Raw genomic sequence first — 24,344 nt, 5'->3', positions numbered from 1 at the left:
CTTGTCTTTGGAGAGTTAAGTAAGAATGGTCGCAAAAGAAAATCAGTAGAAACCCTCTTAAATGGCTTGCTCTTAACTGAACTGATGTTCTCCATTGCCTCTATAGATCCTGACTGGTGCTCTGGCAAGCTGACTGCTTGTACCAGCAGACCACTCTCCAGTGCAGAAGCACTGGGGAGCCAGAGGTGTTTATTCTCAAACCTGTGTACACCAGTTGCACTTGCAATTATGAAACTTATTATAAAACTGATAAAATATAAGTGCAAAAAGGAAGAGTTGCTGTTTTTATGAACACTAAGCTGAATGCTCTGCAAAGACCAAACAAAAGCAAGCCGCTTTAAAAAAAAATGCAATGAAATTAAGTGAGTGGTGTAACTATAAAAGACTTTTTTCCCAAGTTGTAACAGATTCTGCAAATTGCTGCACAAAAGTCTTTAAAAAAAAAACAACACTAAAAACCGGAAAATCTGCAGTCTCAAAGAAAGGCCCTGACCTCCACCAAAAGACTGGCAAGTGGATATACATTAATATGTTTTACATTAAAATAAAATGTAAGTTATTAACTATCATTTTTATCAGTTGGTTCCAATCTGGATAAGAGAAAATGTTGTATCCTTTGGTAATCAAGCAGAACACTGAATGAGAACATCAGAAATAATGCTCAACAACAATTATTATTCCTCCTACCAATCTATGGGAAATCCATAGACACATGATACGAACTTATTCAGATGTACTACTTAAGACTTTTAAAAACCGGAGAAGGGGGTTACCTGGCTGGTTCACTCAATAGAGCACGTGACTCTCGATCTCGGGGTTGTGAGTTTGAGCCCCCCTTTGGGTGCAGAGATTACTCAGAAATAAAATCTTTTAAAAAATGAATTAATGAAAAATAAAAACCTGAAGACATCCCTTGAGAAGGTATAATTTGGCTTAAATTTGATATAAAGCAAACCTTGCGATGACTCAACGCATTAACTTTTACACATGTACTCTAAATGAAGGCAAAGCTGTTTTCTGTTAGCCTTTGAAATAATTAAAACTATTAAAAGATTATTTAAAGGCCCCATTTTTAAAAAATGTAGTTGCTCTTTCAAAAATTTACCTGAGTCAAGGAAAACAGAAATAACTAAATCACTAACAAACATAAAACTATTAATGGATGTTTACAATATACTCTAAACAATTTTATTATTCTAAATAAAATAATATTAAAGAACTGAAGGAAAATATCTTGCCTCTGAACAAACATAACAAAATAATTTTAATCCAAAATGACTTGTCCTTTTGACTTTCATAATTGTAAATTCAATACCTAAGCAGCACCAAAAGTGACACATTGTACAAATAAGATATTTCAAACAAAGTACACTTCTAACACATGGTGCTCAGTATACTATGAAGATTAAAATTTCCTGTGCCCCATTTTTTACTGATATGGGTCAACAATATATGTGGCTAAGAATCTCCTGGGTTAAGTCAGTTAGTATTTGAGATTCTCTTCATTAAAACAAAATCAGAAATAAACATAAACACACACACACAAAACAATGACTGACTAGAACACAACAGAAATATCTTTAAATTACTCTCTGAAGTAAGTAGTGTCTATGGATTTAAACATGTGATACATATTAAACATGTGATATATATATCTTTGTAATTAGGGGAAAAAATGTAGAGTATATTAAATATCCAAGTCACTGACTGACCATAGGGATCACAATGGGGGTGGAAACAATAAAGGGGAGGACCTCTTTTCTCCCTACTCTATTTCCCATCCCTACCATAAGCCACTATTTATGATAGATAACATGGTATGCCTCGGTTGTATTTGAATGGTAAAATGATTAAAATTCACTGAATTAGAGTGAAGTAAAAGACTCTATCTACTGTATTTAAATAAACTGGAGAGCTAAAAGATGTTTACCGAACTACCATGTAACAAATTCATAGATAGCTATTATGGGAATATATAGATGAATACAGCAGAACCCTTCCATTCTGAGGAACTAACAACAAAATGTTGTAAGAACATGCAAGAAAGTGAAATCAATTCTGGATGGGGGAAGGAACAGACAGATAATAGGGGGAAATCTTAGAGTCATGGAAAAGGTTTTTAAAAGCACTGAAAATAAGCCTAATAGAACAAATAGGATTTTGGGGTATCTGGGTGGCAGTTGTTGGGCCCCGCATCGGGCTCCCTGCTCTGCGGGAGGCCTGCTTTTCCCTCTCCCACTCCCCCCTTTTGTTCCTGCTCTTGCTATCTCTTTCTGTGTGTCAAATAATTAAATAAAATCTTTAAAAAAAAACAAAACAAACCAGGATTTTAATGATAGGCAAAAATAATGAACCAAGCATTTTACTTTACAACCACCTTTACTTCATCTCCCAATTCTTCTAGTTAACTAAGGACAATGAAACGAACTCTCTTTAATACATGGTTCCAAAATGAAAGACTTAAATTACTCATTGTTCAAGAAATAACAAAATGAGTTTAAGAATGGATAACAGTTACCTGTTATGCACAAACAATGAATCATGGAACACTACATCAAAAACTAATGATGTAATGTATGGTGATTAACATAACAATAAAAAATTAAAAAAAAGAATGGATAACAATTACCTAATAAAACTGGGGATACCAAAACTATTGTGATTTTGGCTAGAAACATGAACCATATAGAAAACCATTCAAGTTACATCAGAACATCTCAAAATCCACTTAAATCTAATGGTTAAGGCCAAAAGGGGGGGGTGAAAAATTAAATTTACTTGTCACATTCTGGGGTCAAGTGATAATTGTGATGAACTAGCTGGCTATAGGTCAAAACTAACTCTTATGAGGTTGTAATGATTTTAAATATATATATATATATTTTAGAAACAAAGAGAATGCCAGAAGCCATTTAATTTTTCAAAAAATACTGTTTTCCTATATTCAAAACAAATGATCTACCGGCAAAAGTAATCCTTTAGAAAAGTGAATTCCAGGGCGCCTGGGTGGCTCAGTTGGTTAAGCGACTGCCTTCGGCTCTGGTCATGATCCTGGAGTCCCGGGATCGAGTCCCACATCGGGCTCCCTGCTCAGCGGGGAGTCTGCTTCTCCCTCTGACCCTCTTCCCTCTCGTGCTCTCTCATTCTCTCTCTCTCAAATAAATAAATAAAATCTTTAAAAAAAATCCTATTAAAGAAAAGTGAATTCCATGATGTAGTAGTCACGGACGACTGAAGGAGAAAGTCTTTTAATAACTTTAAAGCATCTTATAGATTCTTTTATTTTGTTCTTTGCCAAATAGGGCTTTAAAAGATGTTCATCCTAAACTCTGCAAATCACTCAAAATCTTTTTTCAATAAATCTTTTTCACATTCACTGAACATTCCCTCCCCTGAATATTTACTGAATCAATAAACCTCCACAAATTACTTTCTGGTAAGATCGTTTTATGCGTAACGAAAATGATGACTTTTAATTCTATGGTAACAATGAGAAATTAGAAATCTATTTATAAACCACCAAGCAATTCTGTAACACCTATTTATTGTGTGTATACCACAAACAATGGATTCATTCAATAAAAACTAGTATTCAAATCAAATTATATTTTAAATGTACAGTCAATTTTTATTATGTGTGGTAACTGTTCTATAAGTCACCACAAACAATGAATTAGTGAATACTGAACCACTGCTCCCAGGGAATACACCGGGCTAGGTTCCTGCAAGCCCTGATCACGTTTTCATCAACTCATCACTATGTAACCTTGTTTCAGATATGTTTCTGTTCAAGGACACCTTATTTAATATAGAATTTATTTATTACTTAATAATAACTTTATCTAATAATATAATTCATTAACATTGACCTCACAGCCAATAGCATTAATTCATGTCTGAACAAAAGTGAATACATATGTATTTTTTCTCCATTAGGCACATCACAGCCTTTTTGCATCTAGGAACACTAGACAGAGCTTCAGCATGATGGTTGGGGGCTATTTAACACTGAAATCATCAACAAAAATCACAAAAATGCAAAAAACATGGCACTAAATAGAGCACAAAAGAGGACATGTCCTTACAGTATGAGAGATGAAAACAAGAAGGCAAGAGTCACCTTGTGTGAAAGTGCGAGTCAGAAGACTCAAATTTTTCACCACTCGGCACATGTCCATAAATAACCATGAAACTGTTGTAATGATTTTGGACTTACAAATAAATGAGATAGCAGACATTCACAAACACAGAATGTGCAAATAACAAGAATTGACAGTACAAAGAAAGCCTAATTAAATAAATCTCATGGGAAATATTTGAGTACTTCAATCCAGTCAATTTTATAAATACAAGGGTTTACTTACTGGTCATCAAGGATGGGAAAAACTTTATAGCATTGTTTTTAAATTATCACACAAAAACACCAGATTGAAGCAATTTATAAGTTTCCAGATAAAGAACAAAGATGGAAAAATTATTTAAAATTTACTGCCGAGGGACACCTGGGTGGCTCAGTTGGTTAAGCGTCTGCCTTCAGCTCAGGTCATGATCCCAGGGTTCTGGGATCAAGTCCCGCATTGGGCTCCTTGCTCAGTGGGGAGACTGCTTCTCCCTTCTCCCTTCTCCCTATATGCTCTCCCTCTGTCTCAAGTAAATAAACAAAATCTTAAAAAAAAAAAAAAGCAATAAGATACAAAATGTAAATTATGATAGAAAAAGGCATGAAAAGACTATCAGTGCAGACAATTAGAAATTAACACAACAAATATATTCAAGCAAAGTACCTCAGTGAAATAAAAATTAACTTAAAATTCTCTCAATTCTAATTTATTTAAACTATTATCCAGTATAACTATAATTTGTGTCCAGTTTGCATTTCTACTCTTTATAACAAAATTTAGATACATATGTGAACATCATCTATTCACACTGGTACCTGAAATTTGTATTACTGAAAATGAAAACAGCAAGATACATTAATTAAGACCAGAAGAGAATCTGAGAACTGGTAATCAAATCAAATAAAAGCCACCAACATTTCTTTCCTTTTAAATTTCAGATGAAGTTCACTATAGCACAGTTTTTGGCAGCAAAAAACTAGAAAAATTTGTCTTTTAATAGAGGACTTATTTAAATCATGGAATAGTACATAGTTTTTTAATAAGAAATGAGCTAGAATGTGTGTGTGTGTGTGTGTGTATACGCATCTGTTCACATACTGTATGTGTGTATACATGGCCTTCAATTAAAAATGTGAAACAAGACAGACGAGAGATGTCTATATTAGGGGAAAAAAAGGCAAGTCAGAATATGGTGTAAAGTATGATTCCTTCTTGAAAAACAAGAAATATAACTTGTTTATATATGCATACACACTGAACCACTAATGAGGAAGGGACTTTGACACTTTCATTTTTTATAATGAGCATGTATAAGTTTTATAAGCATACAATAGGTTCTTGGCAAGTGTTAGATTACCTTGTTATAGGTATTTTTAAAATAAAACAATGCGATATAAAATTCATGTTGTTTGAAAATGATTCCTATAAACTTATTCAGGTAAATCCTGTTAAATATAATTAAAAACAAACATTTCCCAATTCAAAGAATTTCAGTATGTTCTCAAAATTTAACACTAACCAATCCCCCCAAGCTGAAATGTTTATTGATTTATAACAAGGGTCAGCAAACTTTTTCTGTAAACGTCAGACAGTAAATATTTTAGGTTTTGCAGACAAACATGGTCTCTGCTACATATTATTCTTTTTGTTCCTGTCTTTGGTTTTTTTAACAACCCTTTGGGAATACACACACACACACACACACACACACACACACACACACACTAGGTTATTAGATCCACAAAAAAACAGACCACAGGCTGAATGTGCCTTGCTGGCCACAGCTTGTCAACCACTAATTTACGACAATAAACCAGCAACTGGACATCTGATATCTTAAATATATTATGACAAAGGTATCAGAAATCACAACAGTCAGTTTTATTCTACGTTAAATAAAGCAAGGTAGTATTGGAGAAATTAAAATTACAGGTCGATTAATACACTGAATTCTATTAATATGTTAGATATTAATCAAACAATGATAAAACACAGCAAATAACATTTTAAGTATTCATATTATAAAACCATGATCATGTGTGCACCTGCAAAGCACACATATCCACTTGAAAAAGTCAGCTGAAACTGAAATACTACACATCAAAGCTCAAATCTCCTTTTATAATAACTAAAACCATTTACTCATTCAAATAATCAAAACTAGCCAGTCATTTGTTTTAGATGTCATCAACCCTTGAAAATTAAGAATTGAATTCAGAGGCTGGTAGTATTACTAGGTTTTAATTTTTTAATTTGTAAGGGTTACTGTAAAATATTAATCAACAATCTAAAATATTACACTTTAAAAGTTTATATTCTTGGAAACTTTTTACTATTTACTGTGTCAGCAACCATCACTGGAAACGTGACTATACTTTTTTCTTTGCTTAAAAGATAGCTTTTATATATTTGATTTTGTTTAAAACTGTAAGATCCTTATTGTAATCTGAATGGTACTACCAAAGGAAAATTCCATTATGAATAATAAACTGGGTCAAATTGAAACTCTAAAATGAAAATGTATCTCCCCACCCCCACCCCAAGTAACCAAATAACCATTATAGAATAATCTTACCTAGACTGGTGGGTTTTATCAGTTCATCCAGTAAATCATAAAATGGTAATTTTTGAAGTTTTATATCCGGATGGACTGGGTGAAGAGCTGATGTAAGATGTGGAAGTTCCAGTTCATGTTTAGGTCCCAGAAGAGAAACAGGGAGTAACGGTGATGATGCAGGGTGACCATCATAAGTGAGTTGTGGAATGGTAGATGGAGACAAAGTTGCTGGCATAGGACTTGAATGGACATTGGGGATGGACAAGTCCGCGGGCGTCATGATTTTCTGGGGGAACCTCCGCCTATAGAGTTCTTTAATTTTCATTTGTACAGCAGGACTGCAGCCAGCCTTTAGCAAATGCAGGGCTTTTGTGAGAAGTTCGTGTTTGCGTCCGTGCTTGTTTCTCCCAGCGTAGCCCAACAGTACTTGGAGTTCAGAAACTCTAAGGCTCATAACCATTTGCTTAGAGACAAAACAAAATGTAAAACATTAGTATTCCAATAGTATAATTTACAACATTAAACAATACTTTATTCTAACCCTTTCCCCTCATGGTTTACTTTAAAGGCCAGGTCAGTTACAATCAATTCTAGTTATTTCCAACTTAAAATAAGTAACCGAAAATTTTTAAAAATTAATACTCAAAAATTCAGTGACTTCTACCCAAGGTTATGAAAGATGTAAGATGAAGTATACACCAGGTAGAACCACATCTCACCTCATTCCACTGTTTTGATGCAATTGTCAGCTATTCATCAAGCACTTACTGAGTCTTCAGGAGAGTGCTGAGTGCTATGTGGATGGCAAAATATTAGGATGAGCCCTCAAGAACGTTGTTCTCTTAGGGGAAAAGTATATAACTATACATAAAACATAAATGCCCACCTCAAACACCAGACGCAAGCAGGGTATAAATAACATACTATCAGGTATTACGTTCTATGCTGACCCTGGAATTTGTAAGACTTAAAAACTATATATCCTTTTTGACCCATTATTTACCAGATAGACTTGGTATTTTCATATGGGTGTCACTAAATCTTTATTATTTCCCCAAGGTGTTATCCTCTTCCTTCCTTACACACGAAGAAACTATGTAATTAAGAAAGGTCAAGTAACTTACCTAAGGTCATATAGCTACTAAGTAGCAGTAAGGATTCAAACCCAGATATGTATGATTCTAAAGCCCACTCTCTTTTCACTAAACCTTTAGGAAAAGGACAGAGCTGGAAACATAATATTGACTCACTCCACTGGCAGGGCCAGGCTAAAACGTCTAGGAATTCAATCCACATGCCATAATGTGGAAGGCTGTAATAAAGAAATCTATTTAATTTTAACTCTTTGTTCCCAAACTTGTTTGGTCGCCGTTTGTCCTTTTTCTCCAATTACTAAGAGACCACCAAAAGGAAATGCCCAACTATACCAATCCTCTCGTTTTAAAGTGGAAGAAAATGGAATCCAGAGAGAAGAAATGGCTTACCCAAGATCAGACAGTATTAACAGTAGAATCCTGACTTGATCACCACTGACAGGGAGGTATTAGGGTAGAAGACACAGGTAAGCTTACCACTGGCTCTCTATTTCCCAAACTGTTTTATCCCCTCACCTCAGACCTAATAGCAATACACACAAGATAAACTGCCTTCCCTAATTCACTGCCACTCCCTGAGAGGCCACCCTACCCCAGTCAATCCTCTGGAAGCTATTTAAACAGTGCAAAACAATTAAGTAAAGAAAATCGAACAGTGAGAAAACAGTATATAAAGGGCCTTATATATAATATAGCTGGTTATCAAACACATATTAACCCTTCCCCTACTTCTCTGGCCTGAAAAATACTTTGTTTCCTCAAATTCTAGCTTTTGTCAGGCTTAGTCCATTAGGCCTGGCAACATTAATGACTCTTTTCTCACTATTTTTACTAGCCATTTTGCATATCTTTATTTAGCATTTGTTTTTTTTTAATAATTTTCTATTTGTAAAAGTGATTCCATCACCAGTTTGAGGTCCTCCAGGGCACAAGCCAATGTCACCCTCAGCATCTAACACTAGGGCCTGACAACAGTAAAAACACATCAAATGCCTGGACAATGAATAAATAAATGAATGAAAGAACGAAATAAACAAGAAAGTCACACCAGAAGAAAGGGTGGGGTGGAATCTACAATGGTAAATTATACATACAACTATAATATAAATGCAAATAAATCCCCAAACTCTTACATTCAATAGAAGGCACACAAAGAAATACTACAGGCCTTACAAATAAAGCCTATCCCAAATCCTATAAATGCTTCTCTTTTTCAGATATGATCAGAGATTAATTACTAACTATAGTGTCAGCAAGCTATCAATTTCTCCCTACTATCCAAAATGTCCTAAGAGTACAAAACAGTTTTAAAGATTTTTATTACTTATTTTAAAAGGAACTGGGACTTCAACTGAAAAGTACTATATTAGTAAGTAAGCTTCTGCTTTTGGAGAAATAACAGAAATTATGCTTCAAAGATTATCAGTTAAAAATAAATTTAGGTTGGCATTGGTCAAATGTACTTCATTTTACAGAGAAAGTAGTATAAATTTTAGAAAGAGAACAATGTCTTCCTACTTCATCTGCATTCTCCTAGGTCAAACACAAATAAACCTGAATTCAGTGATTATCACAGGCTTTTCACTGATGACAGTTTTTGTCTTTACTCTGTGGGTATTAAGGATTTAAATGTGGCACAGATGTATTATTGTTTTACTTATATGGAAGTACACACTGGCAATTCACATAAAATAAAATCTCTTGCATCATGGTCAAAAGAAAAAAGATGACATAATTTTAAGTTTTTTTACAGGATGTGTAATTAACCATCAAAATTATGAGGCAGGTATTGTCCTCATTTTACAGATAGGAAAACTGAGGCCTAAGCAGGTTAAGAAATTTGTTGAATATTCTACAACTACTCCAAATATTATGCTCTTACACTATGATACCATCTTTTAGAGAAAACAAATCACATGCCTTTCAATTAGGAAAGAGAAAACCTTTTTTTTTTTTAAAGATTTTTTTTTTTTAATTTATTTATTCATGAGAGACAGAGAGAGAGAGAGGCAGAGGGAGAAGCAGGCTTCCCGCTGAGCAGGGAGCCCGATGCGGGACTCGATCCCAGGACCCTGGGATCATGACCTGAGCTGAAGGCAGACGCTTAACCATCTGAGCCACCCAGGCGCCCGAAAGAGAAAACCTTTTAAAAGACTAATTGATTTAACACTCAATCTCCATTTCAAGCTTCAATATTTTGGCTTTAAAAAAATTGGTGGTTCAGATAAAAGAATGCATCTGGATTCAAATTAACCACTGCACCTTAAAATCAGGTTTAGTGAAAGATGGGGTACTATCCACCACTATTATTGGAGCAGCTGCTGCATACTCTTAAGGACTGTAATAAGCACACAGTATTTTTAAAAACTAAATAAAAGGGGGCGGGAAACACAAACATCTGACGCATCACTCAACCGAAAAGCTTCAGAGAAGCATGGAGCAGTCAATTCACAATGCAAAGTGTTGACAACACAGAGGAAAACTAAACACTTACATCTGAGATGTTGAAATGCAATATATTTTAATCTGTCATGTGTTTAAAAATCTCCATTTGTTAGCACTACAAGAAAATGAATATTTATAACTAAGGATAACATCAACCACTGCTACTACTAGAAGTCATTACCTCCCCAAATAGCATTCTGCTGACTCTACATCCCCAAATGATAGAATTGTCAGAACCCTAGGAAATTCAGAGCCTGAGAGATGTATATACGCTGTACAGAAAGCATTCTGTGAGGGGCATCTTTTTAAAATAAATTTTTTTCAATCAAGCAGATATGCACACAGTTTAAAAAGTCAAATAGTGTGACGAGAAAACAGATGTCCCTTGCCCCGCCCCTACTTTTCACATCCCTGAGGCAACCTCTTTCAAGTCTTTTGGCTATTCCTTCTGGCATTTTTCACTATATTCTATACAGCAGGTCTGTGTGTTCTTCAAATTTTTCCTTCTAGGAAAAAACTGACTTATTATAAACAATAATGGTTTAGCTCCATGACATCTCTACCCCCATATTCCCATCACAATTTTCAGTTGAATCAGTTGTTGTTTACATTACTACAGCAGTAAATAATATACGCATTTGAGCCAAAGTACATTATGATTACTCTTCCGTTTCTGTAGAACCTTGGCTTTCCTTAGTTAATAACTGCACCATTTGTGCATTTGCTTTGTTTTCTAGGTAACTACTAATTCATCTGCAAACTGATAAAAGTGTAACTTTCGGGACCCCTGGGTGGCTCAGTCAGTTAAGCATCTGCCTTTGGCTCAGGTCATGGTCCCAGGGTCCTGGGATGGAGCCCCACATCGGGCTCCCTGCTCAGCAGAGAGCCTGCTTCCCTCTCTCCCTCTGCTGCTCCCCCTGCTTGTGCCCCCCTCTCTCTGTCAAATAAATAAAATCTTAAAAAAAAAAAAAGTGTAACTTTCAACATATTCAAATACATCAGGTAAAACTGTTTTCATTTCTTTCTTAAATACATGCCTTCTGTAGCCCTCTATCAGGTTCCAATTTGGACTGCTTGCTCTCTAGACCTGGTACACAACCATGGTCATAGAATTTCCCTTCAACCTATCTTTGTAATTTCCTGTCCTTCTTCCATATTGGATCCCATTTCACTGATCTCATTTTTTCCTCTTAGTTTTCTCTTTTTAGTAGAGTATTTCCTCCATTAGCTTCCTAACAAGGAAATGGAAGCTACAGTTTTTTATTCTTTGCATTGTCCAAAAATATATTCATTTACCGATACTTAATAACTGAGTTTGGCTCAGTATTTTAATTCTAGACAGGAAAGCATGTTCTGTCAGAATTTTAACAGCCTTTCCTCACTGTCTTCTGGCTTCCAGTGTTGCTGTTAAGAAGCCTAGCATCATCCTGATCCCCAATGCTTCACAGTAGCCTGTACATCCCCTTAAGGAAGCTTATCTTATATAGAAGCTTCTTGGGGCGCCTGGGTGGCTCAGTCAGTGAAGCATCTGACGTGGGCTCAGGTCATGATCTCAGGGTTCTGGGATCCAGCCCTGCGTCAGGCTCTGCACTCTGCAGGGAGTCTGCTTCTCCTTCTCCCTCTGCTCACGCTCTCTCTCACATAAATAAAATCTTTAAAAAAAAAAACAAAAGCTTCTTTCTATGTGCTCTGCAATTTTACAGTGTTGCATCTTGGGGTTGGGTTGGTTTTTCTGTGGGGCTTTGTTTCTGCTTTAATTGTATGAACTGGTAATTGCTGTCTTTTAAATTTAGAGATGTACATTTCTTGTGTGCCTATTATTTAGGTACTGGCCTTCTTAGACCGATTCTCCAATTTTCCTTTACTCTATTTTCTTTTTTTTTTCTTGCATTTTACATCTCTTGCATTTAGCTCTATTTTCTGAGAGATTTCCTTAACTTGATCTTCTAACGCTTCTATTAAAATTTTCATTCCCATGAGCTCTGTTCTGTTTGTTACATGCCTTTTTTCTTTTCTTTTTCCCCTACATCTTGCTCTTAGTTTTCATGAACGGAGTATCTTGTTTTCTCTCTGACGATATTAATAAATTGGGTACTTGGCGTTGTTATTGTTTTCTTTTGCTGTCTGCATGGTCTCTGTAACCTCTGGGTTCTTTTTCACTATCTGCTTTGGTCTCTGCCTTTTACTCCTAATGTTTTCCTCAAATGACAGGGGATCGCTGGGTGTACATTTATATTTAAGAATAAGATACTAAAAACATGATCAAATGATCTGTGTGAGTGAGCAGATTGGGGTACTTCATTCTAGGATGATCAGGCAGGAATCTGGCTGTTTTGAGGATTCCTTTTTTCCTTTTATCTAATCACTTTTGACAGAGGAATCCTCCAATGTTCTGCTTTGGCAGTATGACTGGCTTCCAGTGTTCTCAGGATAATGGGGAGAAAGGAGGGGGAGGTCCCCACCATTCAAAAAGAAGACATTTCAACTTAGTTCCCTTTTCAGATATGTAAAATTTTACACACACACGCACGCGCACGCACAAGTGCGTGCATGCGTGTGTGTGTGTGTGTGTGAATGAGAACAACTATGCCAAAAACAGGGGCAGGGACCACATTCTGAGAAAGATAAATACAGACAATATTCAAGCAATATCAACAAGTACTACAGACAGAGTGCTTTTTGCAACTAAATAAAAAGTGCCAGTATTACTGTTCTTTAGTTATGACCTTACATTATTAAAGGTCATACCTAAATTGTGAATAAGAATTAGGTACTTCCTGTTGAGCAACATAATTACTTTCATTCACACACCCCACTTCAGTAGTTTAGAGGATTAATCATAATAAAGCAGACTTTATATTATGAATCTTTATCTGGTATCAATTTATAACCAATAGTAAACCAAAATGAATTCTGAACATAGACAAATTAGGCATTTAATATTTCATTTATACTTTTGCTTTCTATCCACAAGAGCAATCATCAAAAGTTCTATAATGGCATACATTAAAGCCTGTACAGTACAACAAAAATATTTTATTATTTTTAAAGTCAGATGCTTCATCAAATGAAAATGACTTCTGCATCATTTCTAATCCTCTCCATTTGAAATAGTTAATAAGCAGCTGTTAGATTAGTAATTTGTCAACAATGCCCAGTTCAACCAGAAAACCTAGTTAGACAGTTTCTACTAAAGGAGCAAGTCAAGTTGGTTATCTCCATAATCTTGTTCAACCTATTTCTCAATATAAGATAACTGAAAAGTGACCTCTAGAGCCTAGTCCTCTAGTTGATCTTCTCTGTCTTCTCCTGGTCTCTATTCCATCCTACCAGCTGCATTTAGTTGCACATAATAACAAAATATAGAGATCTCACTCTCCTTTAAGCAGAGTATAAACCTAGTACTGTTAAATTAGTGTACCACGGCTTTAACTTCTGACAGATGATTTAAACATCATACCCATTTAGGTACCACCACATTTCATGAAACATATGGATGTGTCCTTCAAAAGGCTCCTTCCAGATGACAACTTGGATATTAAAAATAACAAACCTAACTCAGAACATTTTAAAATTTGGATAAAATATTTTTTCTAATGAAAAACAAAGTTTAGAGTGTAAGATTCTAACACACTGCCAAATTTCTTATGCAGAGGTAGGAAAATATGACTTGTATTTAAGTAAAAGGCTATTCTGCACACAGATGTTCAATAAATGTTTTCTGGATCTGTGCACAGCCCCTAAACGAGTATGAAGAAAAAGGGAATACAGGAACAATGAACACATAGAAAGAAGCTAGTCTTCAGAGACAGACATACATAATCATTATTTTAACTCAATTCTCAAAAGTTACTGAACACCTACTATGTGCTAGGTACATGTATAATATAATATGGTACCAGCACACATAGAATTTGGATTCCAGTACCAACTTGACCACTAATTTACTGAATCGCAATCTTTCAGAGGGTCTGTTTTCTCACATCAAAAAATGAGAGATTCACTAGAGGTTCTCAAAGGCTCCTTAAAATTTCAAAATTCTATAATGTTATAACTCTATTAAATGAAATCTTTCTTCTCATTCTTCTACCCTTCCATAGTTAAGGAAATATTAAACAATCTGTAAAGTCAGTGAATCTAGGTTAGTAATGTTTTCAATCAAAACTTTAAGTGTCATTTACCTGGGCTGACAGAATGAAAATAATGATAAACCTAATATATGTTACATGCTTACAATATGCCAACCATATTTACTAATTATAGTAAACATGATTAACTTATTTAACCCTCACATGAACTCAAGAGACAGACCATTATTATTCCCACTGCATGGATAAGAAAACTGACGCTAAACCTGAAGTCAAACACTAAATAAGTGATGGAGACAGAGCTCAAACCCAACCTGACTCCAGAGCCTAAGCTCATAAACACTAACCAAGAGAAGTGTCTTAACACAAATCTCAGCTAAAGCAGAGTATTTGTTACACTGGAACAGGGAGCACTAAATGACATACGGAATTTAGACTACACAGAGTAAACAAGCATATTTGGGGGCAGTGAAAATGTGTTAAAAATAGTGTTTAAGGCTATCCAAGTAGCTACCTGTAGGACAGATGAAAAAAAAAAGATTAGTAAGATTTCTAGCTAAAATATAAGCAACAAGAATTATTTATCTACATATAAGGGAATAAGGAAATGTGACAGTCAACACAGAGGAGACAGGACCAAGAAAAACTGCCAGTCACATGCAATATCCTAGCTACCGGTGCCTCTTTTCACAATTAGTACCGTACATGATCATGAGAACAATCATCATTCGCTTTTCAAATAAAATCTAGCATTTAAAAAAATAATAAGCAGGGCTTGAAGAAATTTTAATTCTATCAAATTATAAAAGATTGAGGATTCTCTTCCAAACTCCCCCAACCATAAACAAGCAAAACACTGCATGTGCAACTGGGAGATACTATCTCATCTAATTTAAGTTTCAGACAAGACAAGAAGCTATGAAAGAAACAGTATACTCTCAGAGAAAGTTAAGAAGCTTAAAAGAAAGAAAAGACAAGTACGAACAAAACAAAAAGTGAGGGGGGAAAAACGCACTCTGTAACTAAACAAAAAGTCTTTAAATCATAGCCTTCTGAATCCCCGAAAAGAGATTAAGGTGAAGCCCTAGAGGGAAATTATCAAGGGGACTATTTCAGAGTAACAGATGTAACCTACACAAGGTTACAGAGCTAGCAAGTAATGCAGTCCAACTCAAAAGTCAGATGCCAAAGTCCACACAATGCTGCAGAGTACTGACAATGACAGACACTATTAGATAGTTGGAAAATGATGGTTTTTGGAAATAGGAGAATCACAACATCAAATAAAAGTTTAGAAATCTTCTTGTCCAACTCTCCATCTAATATATGAAGTTTTACTGTAACCTCCTCAATTGATGGTCTCCCAGTCTCTGCTGAAACTCTTCTAAGACTAAACAACCTAATCTTAAAGTGACCTACCTTACTGAAAAGCTCTATGAATCAAAACTTTCCTTTAACTCCACCCAATGGTTCTAAAGTTTTGTCCTATTGGTGTTCCACAGTCTATTCTTTAAATGTGTTAAGAGGGCTCTTTTCCTTCAACAGCCTTGGGTTCTAGACCCCTTCCCACCCTGATCATTTTTCTTTGGAGCATTTAGCAGTCCACTGTACTTGAAATAATCCAGATAACAGCCTAATCTTGAATATAGCAGTATTACCACCTCTCTTATTATGAACACAGTATTTCTACCAATATAACCAAATAAAGGCATTCAAAGTTTAGGCTAACTGGTTTGTTTTACCTGTGCAAGGGGAAGGATGTGTTATGTGTTATGTTTTTGTTTTAGCAATGAGGGGGGTTGCATCCACATCATATAGTTGCTCATACTAAGCTTGAAGTTAACTAAAATTTTTAATTGATTTTTTTATATGAACTGCTTTTAGGTTAAACCTCACGCTTTAATACAAACTTTTTAAATTTAAAAGTAGAACTTTGTATTAAGTTCTGTTAAACTTCACTTTTTTTTTTCCAGTTCATCATTCCAGCCTTTCAAAACCCCTCTGAAGAACTGCACTCTCCACCCTCCACTTCAGCACATATATGGTAATATAAATTGTTGATTTTCTGGTCTATGTCCTCCCCTAGACTTTGAGCTTTTCAAGGACAAGCACTTATCTCCATATCACCTATGCTAAGTATAGTACATGACACTTGGTAACTGCCCAGGAGATGATGAACTAACTCCCTTTGATTCTGTCATTTAACATATTCTTCCCAGGGCCACCTACAAAACCAGAAATATTCATACTGGTCATCCTTAAAACTTGGGAGTCAAGACTACAGAGCCCTGTGGCACATCATAAGAGATTCCCCTTCAGATAACAATAAAGTTTAAGGTTACAAATAGCAATGCTCAACTACTTAAGATATAGATGACTATCTTCCCCAATATTCCCCAATCTTAAGGTTATTATTCAATACACCCTGTCTGGGATGCCCAAGAAAAATAATTAAAGCTATCATATTTCAATCCTGATTCATAGACTTGCTTTTCAGAGAAAAATAAGCTTAGAAAAGATGTACACAAATTTTCTAAAAGCCTTGGTAGGGGGGGCGCCTGGGGGTTAAGTATCTACCTTTGGCTCAGGTCATGATCCCAGGGTCCTGGGATAGAGCCAGCGTCCGGCTTCCTGCTCCGTGGGGAGTCTGCTCTTCTCCCTCTCCCTCTGCCCCTGCCCCCCCACTCCTTTCTCTCTCTCAAATAAATAAAATCTTTAAAAAAGGCCTTGGGAATGGGATGCCTGGCTGGCTCAGTGAGAAGAGCATGTGACTTTTGATCTTGAGGTCATGAGTTCGAGCCCCAGGGTGGGTGTAGAGATTATATAAATAAATAAACTTTTAAAAAAATAAAAAATAAAATAAACTTTTAAAAAAATAAAAAATAAAAGCCCTGGAAATGACTTCTCAAAAACTACGGAGAAATATTAAAAAGAAAAAATAGGCTGCAGGAAAATGTTGTTCAGGTCTTACAGTGACAGTTTGCCTAAGGTTTGGGGTGAGGGGAGAGAGAGAATCTTAAACAGGTCTCATGCCCAGTTCAGAGCCTGACGCGGGGCTCAATCTCAAGACCCTGAGTTCATGACCTGAGGTGAAATCAAAAGTCGGACACTTAACCAACTGAGGCACCCCAAAATTTACTTATTTTAATATGGTTAGCTGCCTAGACATCACCTATCAAAATCCCAAAATAAAACTTATAACTAAGATGCAATCTGATTGGGCTTCATGTTAAAGAGCTTTAATTTAAATAACAGGATATTCTAAATCAGCATTTTCCAAACTACGTTCATAGTGTTAATGGATATTCAGAGAAATAGGGTTCTACGGCAAAATAAGTTCAAGAAATTCAAGATTCTGCAATTCCCCACCATGCCCTCCTTTCTCAAGTCACACTGAACACATTAAAGGTCCCAAGAAGTCCAACAGAAATGTTAATGCTGCATTTAACATTTTGCAAATTTACTTAGCCACAAAACCTTCTTTATTATCATTGTTTAATCTATTACCATCTCATTTCTTAGCACTTCACAAAAGAAGAAATATAGAAAAGTTGTCCAGGAGTTCCATTTTATGCTTGTTGTTCCAGCAAAATTATTAAAAGCTTCTCCCTTCCATACTTAAAAGTGCCCCAATATGGACGATAAATTATCTAGTCATAGAATTAACACTCCAAAACTAAATATGAGTTATAAAACATGTGAACCACCTTTACCAAATGTCAAATTAACATGGCCATGTTACTGCATGCAGTTAAAATGTTATGTAGATGATGATTAATCTCGAACCCTTTTCCCAAACTTCTTGAAGAATTCTCCACTAGCAATCTTACATATATTTTCAAAATACTCTAGACTAATAAATTCTTGCTAACTGAACTCAAGAACCAAACAGATGTAGACAGTGAAAGACATCTGTAATTGCAAAATTTTAAAGAGTCCACTATATCAAATTGCAAGGAAAGGCAGTATCTTAAAAACATTAAAGCAGTCCATAAAAGATGTTTAAAGTTTTAAAAGATATTTTAAAAAATTATTCCAGGTCTTAACTATGAGAATTCCTCTCTATTCTTGACCCTGTTTTCACTCAGCCCAGTCTTTCTGGATGACCTCATCCATCTCATGACTTCAAAATGCCATCTCATCTCTAAGCTGTTAATTCCCAAATCCACTTCGTCTATGTCCCACACGTACTCAACTCAACATGTCCAAACCTAATACATCAAATTTCTCTCAAACCTTCCAACCACCTAACCAGTTGTCCAAGCCAGAAACTTCTACACCACCTTCTCCTTCACTCATGTCTATTTACCAAGTAGTATCAATCCTACTACTTTAAAATGTCTAAGTCCCTGTTATCACTTTATTTTTTTGACGCTTTTGCCTTTTGATTTTTTTATTGCTCAGAAAAGCTTCTTTTTTTGTTTTTTTGTTTAATTTGGCTTTCTGACCCTGTGCTTGTGTCTTCAATACTTTCACCATGATTTTCTGCTCCTCCATAAGGAAAGCCCACTTGATCGTGTTGCAGACACAATTTGCACACATGGACCCACCAAAGACTCTGCTGAAATGTTTTTTTGTTTTATTTTTATTTTTTATAAGATTTTATTTTATTTGACATACAGAGAGAAAGGGATCACAAGTAAGCAGAGTGGCAGGCAGAGGGAGAGGGAGAAGCAGGCTCCCCACTGAGCAGAGAGCCCACTGCAGGGCTCGATCCCAGGACTCTGGGATCATGACCTGAGCCAAAGGCAGACATGTAACCGACTGAGCCATCCAGGTGCCTGTTTTTTTTAGACAACCTTTTAAGGACTTTAGGTCCCACAGCATGAACTCCTCTACGTCAACCGAGGCATACGCTAATGCGAATTTTGGTGCTTGAAAGGTAAACATTTCTATTACCAGGGGTTCAGGCCAGCCTAGTTTTGTTAGAGGCTATTGTAGGACAGCCTGCAATGGTATGTCAAATGCCGGGCCATTCTGAATGCCTATGGATGCCGTCCCCTGAAGAGCCCTATTTACCACTTTAATTCAGACTACCACTATCTCTATTCTCCCGATCTCCAATATTATCCCCTCCAAGTCATTCTCTACACTAGTGATCTTCCTAAAATACAAGTCTGATCATGTCATTCTCATGCTTAAACCTTGCAATGATTACCCACTACACTCAGGATAGAGGCCAAACTTCCTAGCATGGCCTAAAATACACTTCATGATCCAGTCTCAGCCATTGCCACTAACCCCCTTTACCAGCTCCCCCTCATCCGGTACTTGTATATACATGCTGTTTTTTCAGCAAGTAATTCTTTTCCCTCTCATCCCAACCTTTTTCTAGCTAACTTCAACTCATTCAGGTGTCAAATTAGATGTCATCACCTTTGGGATACTTTCTTCAGTCCACCCTCAACATTAGTAAATTTACCCTCCTCCTACATGCTCCACAGATTAACCCAATATAGCCCTTATGTTATACGTAGGTAAGTCCTATTTACTGGTCTGTTCTCTATCAAACTATAAGCTGTCTATACAGACTGTGTCTTGCTCATTGTCAATAAATGTGAGTAATGATGATCTGACATCCGTCTTAATTATTATGAACCATACTGGTAGTGCAAACCTATTAGAAATACACACATTACCTCCCTAAAATAAAGACATTATATAATTCTGCCCAATGCCCAGTCAGTATGTTACTGGTATCCAAACAATAGATTACTTAGTTTGGATGGCTAAAGAATTTTGTTCTTACTCCTACAAAGAACTGTTCAAAATGCAGGAAATGGAGGGGGTGGGGAAGAAACTGACATATAATTAAAAAGTCAATGTGCCTGAAGAGTAAGTGAACTGAAAAGGGAAATTAAGATAGGAGACCAATTTAGAGATTGTTGATTAACACCAAAATGATACTATGAGAATGAAATAATAAGGTGGTAGTTGGGAAGGAAAGAAAGACATAACATTAAGAAAGACGTGACAAGACTTGTATGTGGAGGGATTTTGTAGTTCAGAAGGTTCAGAAACAGGGAAGCCTTCCTTGAGCACCCAAACCAAGTCAGGTCTCCTTGTTACATGTACTTACAGAATTCTGTCCTTTTCCTTTATAGAACTTACTACAGTTTCAGACTCATAATTTCAATGTGACAATCTATCCCCAACTTCCCAGAATTTGCATTACTCTCCTATTGTGTATCTCCACACATGAATTTACTGGGTGTTCCATAAAATATACCTCAGTATTTTTTCTCCACATTACCTTTGTTCATTGTTGTTCCCTCTGCTTGAAATAACTTTCCTATGATCAACTATCAAAAGTCTTCTCCTTTAAGGCCCAGTTTGAAATAAGCTTAACCAGAAGTGACCTCTTCCCCTTATGAATACATTGTTAACTATTCATATGGTTACTCTTTTATGTTGCTCTCCATTATAGTTGTTCTAGACATTTCTCTCCTCCCTATGTATGAGGCAAACTCCCTGAGGTCAGGTATGGGGCAAAGGGAGCTGAGGTAGGTCTGGAGAGGCTAAATAGAAGGGAACTCTAAGCACAAAAAACAGCTGAAGAGAAAGCATTAGAGAACCAATGAAAATCCACTCCCTCTCCCAAAGGATTCTTACACTGGGTTCTACAGAAACCCCTACAGATATCTTCCCTTCTAATCCTCATACTACTTACTGTTCATACTATTTCTAGAAAATCATTGCCCAAAAGAAAGATAATATAAGCTCCAAATTCAAGCTACACATGTAATTTTAAATTTTCTAGTAACTATACTTTGATTTTCTTTAAGATTTTATTTATTTGAGAGAGAAAGAGAAAGCATGAGCAGAGAGAGGGAGAAGCAGACTGCCTGCTGGGCAGGGAGCCCAATGCAAGGCTCAATCCCAGGACCCTGAGATCATGACCTGAGCTGAAGGCAGATGCTTAACTGAGCCACCCAGGCACCTCCTAACTATACTTTTCAAAAGCAAAAGAAAAAAGTAAAATCAATAATATATTTTACCTAAACCAATATATCCAAAATATTATCATTCCAACATGTAATCAATATAAAAATTATTAATGAGATATTTTCATTCCCAAACACACTACGTCCTCAAAATCCATTATATATTTGCACTTCCACCTTCCAGCACACCTCAATTTGGATCAGCCACATTCCAAATGCTCAATAGCCACATATGACTAGTCATTACCGTATTGGACACTGCAGCTCTAGAACAATATCCCTGCCATTCACTGAAGGTTTCAGCACCTGCCTCAACTATCCAAACTCCAACCCAATACCCTCGGCTATATTTCTTAACTTTGTATCATTACTCTCCACCCTCAGCCACTCACTCCTGTAGCCACACCCTGGACCTTTCTACCAAAACCTGCGCCACTTCCAAAATCACTAATTCAAACACTGAATCCTCCAACTACCACCTCCTATTCTTGCTTATGTACCTCCACTGCAACTATTCAACATCATAAATATCTATCACTCTCTATCCATCTGCCCTCTTATATCCAGCTTAGAGATTCCACAGTCCATAATTAAATTTCCCTTTGCAAAATTCCCTTCCCCCTCTATGCCTGGCACCCTCAACTGGTTCCAACTTTACAACACAGGCAGACAGAAGAATGCATGCACACAGGCAAACAGATGTTACTATACATTCATAATTGTCAATTTCAATGGCAAAGGCATCCCACTAAATTTTCCAGTAAGCCAGCAATCGAACTTCCCACAATAATTACTTAAATCTTTTCCTTGCTTCTCCCACACTTCTTTCCTCCAAAAACTACCTTTAATAAGCATGCATAAAGCAAATGACTATTAAACTTTCTATACCAAAGCATTCAAAATTATTATGTTACTTAAAAAAAAAACCAACAACAAAAACTTCCAGAGGTGCCTGGGTGGCTCAGCTGGTTGAGCCTCTGACTCTCGGTTTCGACTCAGATCATGATCTCAGGGGCTCAGGTCATGATCTCAGGGTTGTGGGATGGGGGCCCATATCCAGCTCCACAGAGTTTGCTTCTCTCCCTCTCCTGCTCCCCCTCCCAATGCTCGCGTGCTCATACCCTCACTCTCTCTCTCTCTAAAATAAATAAACTTAAAAAAAAAACTTCCAAAATTTAAAAACAGCATTTTTTGCTAATTATAAAAATGAGTGCTTTATAAAAATTCAGATATAGAAAGGTGCAAGAGAACCAAGCTATTTTCATGTACTTGACTGGAATACTAGAATATGTTTCACAAGGGCCAAGACTCAAATCTATTTCACTTCCAAATAACGACTGAGCATCTAACACAGTATCTGGCACGTAAAGCAGCTTTCATTTTTATACTGATGGAATGAGATCCTTGCCTTAAGCAACTGGGATAGGATAGGCCAAACTTGAAACAAGGAAAAGGAAAGGCAAGGGGAGAGTGCTTATTTGTTTTCAAGGGTTAGCACAGAATGTATATAGCCCAGTAAAGGAATAATTATGTTTTACTTTACATGAAACCTTTTTAAATGTATCAAACAAAATAATGGAAAAAATATATTGCGTGTAACACAAACTTTAATGGTTTATGCTTCCACAAAAAGCTAAACTTTTCTCACCATTTCAACTTCTTCATGGACTACAGGATGAACACATACAAATCTAAGCACTTTTCAAGATTTAACCAAGTGTCTATCACTGTGGCAATTAACTTAAGCCCCTTTGTCCTCCCCAAACATCAATAGGCATAATTGCTAGATTCTATGGGCATATATATTTACCACAGCTATGCATGTTTTCAAAATGAGGTCTCCAAAACCTTCTTCTTCACCTCCACCTATGGAATCCTCCTCTTCAAATGCTGTATCAAATTTGGAAAATTTATAAGACTATGATATTTAATTAAATGGTTTAATTAGAGACAACAGCTTAAAAACAACCTTACAAGTAAATAATATACATAACTAATATTTCATCACCAGTTTTGATTTTAAAAGCAACTTATTAATATAAATTATGTAAAAGGAACTAGGGAGGAAATAGGATGAGGGTGCACCAAAAAAGGCCTCAAAGTTTTGGAATACTCTATTAAGTTTGATGTTTTATTAGTCTTCTATAAGTTATACATTCCTCAAAATTATACATATTATTTTGTGTATGTATTTTCTTAAAGCAATCTAGACGTCTCAAAAAAGAACACAATTTCTACTATCACTAAATATAAATCTTCATTCAACACTGGCAACTATTTAAGAATGGTTACCATATATTAACATAGTTCATATTATGAGCTTCACAGAGTTTACAATGTCCACCAATGATCATACACAAACACCTACCATATTCCCTCCCTAAAAGGAAACAAAATGACATTGAAAAAAGGAAAAAAGAAAAGTTAAGTCACAAGCACAAAGAGCAAAAGACAATAATCAACTGGTTAAAAAAAAAGTAGGGGCGCCTGGGTGGCTCAGTCAGTTAAACACGTGACTCTTGATTGCAGCTCAGGTCTTGATCTCAGGCTCACGACTTAAAGCCCCATGCTGGGCTCCACACTGGGCATGGAGCCTACTTGAAAAAATAAAATTTAAAAAAAAAAAAAAAAAAGGAAAGACACAGGTCCAGTCCTCTAACAATAGAAAACAAAATGAAAGGGAGAATATTACTAAAGGATTAATACAAAACAATTCCCTAGAAGTGAAGGACATGTGTCTCCAAACTATGCCATCAAGTACCTTAGCACAATGCCTGAAAAATACCCATACTAAGGCATTTCATCATGAAGTTTAAGCACACCAGGAATAAAAATCCTAAAACCTCCAGATAGGTCACATGTAAAGGTTCAAGAATGAAATGGCACTTTGTACCATGTACAATGAAGAACTCATCGTTATGTTACAAAAGGCAAGTATATACAAAAGAAAATGTCTGTTCTAACTGTTCAAAATTCTACCATACTTCAAATTGTCTAGTTTCATTCAAGAGAAAAAATGAGCCCTTAGAGAAAATTTTCTAAAAACCTAAGATATCTTGAAGCTCTAACAGTAAGCTAGCTTTCTGTAAGATCAT

The 24,344-nt window shown here is 36.0% G+C and overlaps 1 protein-coding gene across 4 annotated transcripts in view; it reads right to left on the bottom strand.

Annotated features, from left to right (window-relative positions):
* The window catches only part of PIAS1 (protein inhibitor of activated STAT 1), a 117,387-nt gene that overhangs the window by 79,624 nt on the left and 13,419 nt on the right, over window positions 1-24,344 (bottom strand). For 2 of the 4 annotated variants that reach the window (XM_025884011.2, XM_025884013.2), the window contains exon 2: window positions 6,697-7,141. In XM_025884011.2, the coding sequence (XP_025739796.1) occupies window positions 6,697-7,141 (445 nt within the window). Of the gene's footprint in view, window positions 1-6,696; window positions 7,142-7,397; window positions 7,444-23,059; window positions 23,140-24,344 lie in introns of those variants that run through there. The other 2 variants (XM_073877262.1, XM_025884012.2) reach the window with 2 other exon arrangements.

The sequence above is a fragment of the Callorhinus ursinus genome, unplaced genomic scaffold (assembly GCF_003265705.2).
Source record: "Callorhinus ursinus isolate GAN/ISIS: 27379988/994484 unplaced genomic scaffold, GSC_fseal_2.0 scaffold25, whole genome shotgun sequence".
Classification (NCBI taxonomy): domain Eukaryota; kingdom Metazoa; phylum Chordata; class Mammalia; order Carnivora; family Otariidae; genus Callorhinus; species Callorhinus ursinus.
The sequence above is the reverse complement of the archived record's forward strand: the minus strand, read 5'-3'. Positions and strand labels throughout refer to the sequence as shown.